General features: G+C 39.6%; 1 protein-coding gene across 1 annotated transcript; it reads left to right on the forward strand.

Moving 5' to 3' along the window:
- The first annotated feature begins 1,004 nt into the window (after window positions 1–1,004).
- LOC123037257 lies at window positions 1,005–1,572 on the forward strand. The gene is made up of 3 exons (XM_044457151.1): window positions 1,005–1,087; window positions 1,154–1,373; window positions 1,480–1,572. Exons 1-3 carry the CDS (start codon window positions 1,005–1,007, stop codon window positions 1,570–1,572), a joined length of 396 nt encoding a protein of 131 aa, XP_044313086.1.
- The last annotated feature ends 4,522 nt before the right edge of the window (window positions 1,573–6,094 follow it).

A 6,094-nucleotide genomic window follows, 5' to 3' on the forward strand; every position in this document is an offset into this window, starting at 1 on the left:
GTTTGGGAACCAACGGAAGTAAGCAGAACCAACACTTAACAGCTGTAACTGTAACTTAACTGTATTCCACAAGTTACTCTTTAGGTTGTAGAACAATAAAGATTCATTATAATTTTGACCGAAGTCGAAGGAGGTTCTCATTTATTAAACTTAATTATATCAAATACACTGAAAACACCCATTGGACTCAACTCACAGTATACCTAGACACTGGAAGCACCCATTGGACTCGACCCCCAGTATACCTAGATACTGTAATTCGCGCGAGGTTACCAGTATTGATCAGCAAGATCGGTCAGCTGGCCAGTCGGGGCGAATGCCGATAGTATCGATAAGTCATCACAATCACCCGTGAACGAGCGCGCGTGCTGTTAAGCGCAGAACGTGCGATTAAGGGCAAGCTTAGTGCTGTTAATAGCGCGAGCGTGCTGTAAAGGGAAAAAGCGTGTCGACGTGGAACCGCGATCTGCTGAGATCGGTCTCATTCTTTTGCGGTAGCCGAGCTGAACGGACCAGCAGAACAAAACCAGCGGAAGGAACCCGCGGACGGCAACGCCAGACCAAGCTTCGAAGTAAGATAAGAAGCATAAATCAGAAACAGACAATACTGAGTGCGAAGGTTAGGAAGAATAAAGAGCGAATAAAAGGAAGATAAATTTGTGAAATTAAACCCCCAAGCCTTGCTAATAAAATTTAGTGAAAATGTTGAGTTCAAAAAACACAAGCTTGATTTTGGTTGTCAGCATGGCAGCATGTATTGTAGCATTAGAGGAAGAGGACAAAAGACAGCGGCCGAAATATTGGGTGAGCCCATATCTGCAGGAAAGGGCCCTTTAAGGCCGATATGCTTCCGACGTAAGTAATACTGTTCAATAATGTATTAATATTCGTGCACTAAAAAATATTTTCTTATCATTTTAAAGTTTCAAAACTTGTTTCAGACTCCCTCAATGTTTTTCGAAAACTTTCACATGCCTCAGAAGAGTTTTAACACTCTTTTTTGAATGGTGGAGCAGTACCTTATACCGAAACGGAACACTCGCCCAGATGCTATACCAATAAAAGCCAAGTTGGCCATCGTTTTAGAGTAATTAGATTTTAAATATTTAGTCTTCGATAACAATATATTTATATTTTGTATCCTTTTATTTAGATTTCTTGCCTCTGGAGACCTGCAACGCCACATTGGATCAACTTATCGGATAAGTAAGCAACATTTTGGAGTGATTCTCCTCCAGGTGTCTATTGCCATTTGGACTGCTTTGCGAGATGAATTCCCCAAGTGGACGACGGGGAATATGCTGATGTGGGTTAAAGGCTTCGAAGACGAATGGAACTTTCCTAATTGTATTGGAGCAGTCGACGGAAAGCATGTGACGATAAAAGGCCCGCCAAATAGTGGAAGCCTTTTTTACAATTATAAGATAAGTACTTTTTAAATGCCAATAGAATTTAATAACAAAATCGTTTGTAATGTAGGGCTTTCATTCGATTGTGCTTATGTCAATCTGCAACGCTCACTATCGCTTCATCTACATTGATGTGGGGCTTTTGGTAGCGAAGGAGACATGAATGCCTTCTCCCACAGCGATCTTGGCAAACAGTTGCTCTTAGACCAGCTGCCCTTTCCGGAGGACAATGTTATAAACGGCCATCGAACCCCTTATTACATTGTTGGTGATGATGCATTCCCCCTTCATAAGCGCATCATGAAGCCGTATAGTGGCAAGGATCTGCATAGTGAGGAGCGGATTTTTAACTACAGGCTAAGTCGGGCTCGTCGTTGCATTGAGAACGCATTTGGGATTCTGAGCGCTAGGTGGATGGCTGTACAACGAACTTTGTTAAGCAATCCATGCAAAGCTCAAAAAATCATTGCAGCCTGTTGTGCCTTGCATAATTTTTTGATGCGGGAGAGTCCAGCAACTTACTCGATGCAGGAGATACCAAGCACTGTCCTGACCGACTTGCGACTAGAGGTGCAGAAACATCGATGTTCGTGCCCATCGATGTTTTCGATGTTTTCAAAAAAAAACATCGAGTGAAACATCGAGTGTTGAGGAAAAGAAGTTGATCAACAACTTCAGGTTTAAGCCTTGTTCTGCGATCAGATACAGTTTGTCCAGCTTTGCTGAACACCCTTTCAGACTCACAGGACGAGGCTTGTACACAGAAATATTTTTTTGCAACCAATTTTAATTCGTTGTCATCAGTAATCTGTAAAAAGTATTTCTTAGTTAACATGTTTGTCAAAATTAACAAATTAACAATTTTGTTAGTTGTTAGAAAAAAATTAAGAAATTAATTTACTTACAATTTGTTCGCACCGAGCGCAGAGTTATTAAGCCTAGTATCCAGATCGACAAACGATTACGCTATCGTAAATACTTTAATCTTTCCAGTGTGACCAAAAGTTTGAGAGTTCATCAGATTTAAGCGTGCTACGGTCGTACTGTCAATCAGCTGGGTTTGTTGACAAGCAGGTAAAATTCAAATATCGTATTTGCGGGAAAGAGCCTTTAAAAGATATTATCAAATACCTTGGCAAGACAAGTCGGCCGGTGTACAAAGAAATTAAAAAACAATTTAAATTTAACAGTTGTTTTTTTTAATTTACTGATAATTATTTGCTAATTTAAAGTTCATAGCTGCACTTTTATTGTGTTTTTTCGAACATTCTGGACCTAAAAAACATTTTACTCTGACAAGAGGCACCCCAGATAGTATTAATGTTATTTTGTCCTCACATGAAAACACCTGCAATCGACTTTTGTGAGTTTTTCCCTCCATTTCTTATAATGTTCAGTGAGAAGCGCACGCCAAAAGATTCAATTTTTTAATCTTTTCGCTAGGGTTCACCCAAAGTTCATTTCCGCAGACTGGCAACGCTCTGGAATTTTCTGGTATTTTTTTCGTCGATCAGGGGACCAAAGTGAAAAAAAGGCCCGACGAAAAGTGAACGCCAGCTGTTTGCCTCTCGCTCTCTCTCATGACTGGCGTACGGTTTTCGTCGATCTGGATACTAGGCTTTAGTGAAAACATCGATGGTGGTCACGAACCATCGATGGTTTCGATGTTTTGAAAACATCGATGTTATCGATGTTTCACTCGATGTTTCTGCACCTCTACTTGCGACCCTGCCGACGAGGTCGCCCACAAGACTTCAGTAAGAAGGTTCGAAACAACCTTAAAGAATATTTAAACGGAAGTGCTGGATATTCTCAAGTACCTTGGCAAGACGAGTCTGCCGGTGTGAAAAGAAATTAAAAAACAAAAGTTATTTTGCAATGTTAAATTTTTTTCTTTTTATTGAATTATTAACTGGCGTCTTTCTCCTCCCACAGAAGCCGGGTCATCTTCCTTTTGGACCTCAGACAGCTCGACCTCCAGCTCCGCCTCCGCTTCCAAAAAGCCAACTTCGATAGGGTCTTGAGTTTCCTCAATGGAGTAGTCCATTGCTTGGGCTCCGTCGCTCTCCGAAAACACAGATCGGGTTGTTCTGTTAAAAATAAATTATATTAGTATAATGTAAAAAAATTTTTGGCAAGAACCTACTGCCTCTGCGTGGATAAGTCCGGCAGGAAGCTCATGTAGGGGGCGAAATCCCACTCTGCAGCACCTGTTGGCTTCTCCAGTGGGTCTCCTCCAGCACTTCCACTCTTTGGCTGCTTGCACTTGTGGTACTTGTAGCTGTCCCGTAGAAATTTCCACGCCAGCTTGCAACTATTATCTAAACATAAATATTGTATATGTCCACGTTAACAAATATTTAATAATGTACAATTATAACTTACCATCTATGTCCATTTCCCAGGCTATTTCCTCCCACGATCTTTTTATGAATGTTGCATTAAAATGCTTTTTATTGGAAAGGTCCCACAATTCTGGGCGCGACTCCACGCATCGAATTAATGCTATTTTTTCCTCACTGTTGAACTCCAGCAACCGACTTTTCCGAGTTTTCTGAATTTTTCCCTCAATTTTTTTAAATTCCCGATGAGAAGCGCACGCCGAAAGATTAAATTTTGTATTCTTTTGCTAGGGTTCACCCAAAGTTCATTTCAGGTGGTTGGCAACGCGATGCAATTTTCTGGTATTTTTTTCGTCGAACTGGAGACCTAGGTCAAAAAAAAGCTTCACGAAAAGTGAACGCCAGCTGTTTGCCTCTCGATCTCTCTCATGACTGGCGTACGGTTTTCGTCGATCAGGATACTAGACTTTACTCTATGGAACTGATCAAGAAATTAAATCAAAGCAAGACCGAAGCGCAGACGAATCAAAACGGAGAGAGAAGAGCGAAAAAATGTCTCTCATCTTACACACGGAGAGCGTAAATTGCGGGAAAATAGAAGGACCGCAAAACGTTTTAGGTTTTTCCATACACACATACAAATATATGTATGTATGTACAGTTGCGAAAAAAAATAATTGCACCACTACATCGCGCTGCTTTCTTTGTAAAAAAAGTTAGTTTGCTGTTGTTGTTTTTTTTTTCAAAATAATTTTTTTTTTTAAGGTTTAGTATTGCTCTTGTCTAAAACAAAGTTTCCGTTTTTATTAATCCCGGCTACATATTTTATTAACAGCGAAAAAAAATAGCAGCACTTACAAGTTACTTAGAGAATATCTTATATTTCGCCCAACAGCCTTAATAGAAAGTACCTGCTGATAAGATTGGACTATTTTATAACTATTTTGTTAAAAAAAAAATTAAAAACAACATTAAAATGGGACGTGGAAAACACTGCACTGCAAAAAAGCGTAAACTTCTTAAAAAATTGATTTTGGAAGGAAATTCGTACATATGCCAGGCATATTGCTAAGCGCATGAAGTTTGCAAAAAACATGTTAATTGGCTACTTCAAAAATGGAGGAATATCTTATGGTCAGAAGAGAGTAAGTTCGTTCTGATGGTGGAAAAGGATCTCGATCGTACGCCAGGCGTCCCAAAAACTCTGATTTTATACCGCAGTACACCACAAAGACCATAAAACATGGAGGGAGTAGTCTGATGGTATGGGCCTGTTTCTCCTATTATGGAGTAGGTCCAATACATAGGATTAAAACCATACTGGATCAGGACGTGTACGTAAATATTTTGGATACGATTATGGAACCTTTTGCAGAGTACGAAATGACACTCGTATGGGTCTTCCAACAAGATAATGACCCCAAACATACCATCAAATGATTGCACTATGGGGTTTTTGACCACATTATGTGGCATTTAGGCATTTTTTAAAAGTGCTCTAATTAAAAAAAAAACAAGAAAGGAAAGCTAACTTCGGGCGGCGCTTAAGTTGATATACCCTTGCAGAATATTCTGGAAATTATATTTTCCAAAATTATTCATATGATGCATTCTTAATACTCATAAAAAATCCCAACTTCCTAACTTTAAAAACACAAAAGTTATGGCATTTCCAATCGTTCAGTTATATGTCGGATTGATTGGTCAAAAATAAAATCCATAGAAAATCCAAACTTCCTAACTTAACAAACACCAAAGCTATGGCATTTCCGATTAATCAGTTATATGGCGGCTATAGAATATAGTCGTCCGGTCCTTATGAAATTTGGTAGGTCGGATTGATTGGCCAAATATAAAACCCATTAAAAAATCCCAACTTTCGAACTCTACAAACACCAAAGTTATGGCATTTCCGATCAATCAGTTATATGGCAGTTAAAGGATATAGTCAGCCGATCCTTATGAAATTTGGTAGGTCGGATTGATTGGCCAAATATAAAACCCATAGAAAATCCCAGCTTCCTAACTTTACAAATACCAAAGTTATGGCATTTCCGATTAATCAGTTATATGGCAGCTATAGGATATAGTCGGCCAATCCCGGCCGTTTCGTCTTATATACTACGTACAAAGGAAAGAAGGGTGTGTGCAAAGTTTCAGTTCGATATCTTTAAAACTGAGAGACTAGTTTGCGTAGAAACAGACAGACGGACAGACAGACGGACAGACAGACGGATAGACAGACGGACAGACGGACGGACGGACAGACGGACAGACGGACAGACGGACATGCTTATATCAACTCAGGAGGTGATCCTGATCAAGAATATATATACTTTATGG

This window comes from Drosophila rhopaloa, unplaced genomic scaffold, assembly GCF_018152115.1.
Source record: "Drosophila rhopaloa isolate 14029-0021.01 unplaced genomic scaffold, ASM1815211v1 contig_155, whole genome shotgun sequence".
Taxonomy (NCBI): domain Eukaryota; kingdom Metazoa; phylum Arthropoda; class Insecta; order Diptera; family Drosophilidae; genus Drosophila; species Drosophila rhopaloa.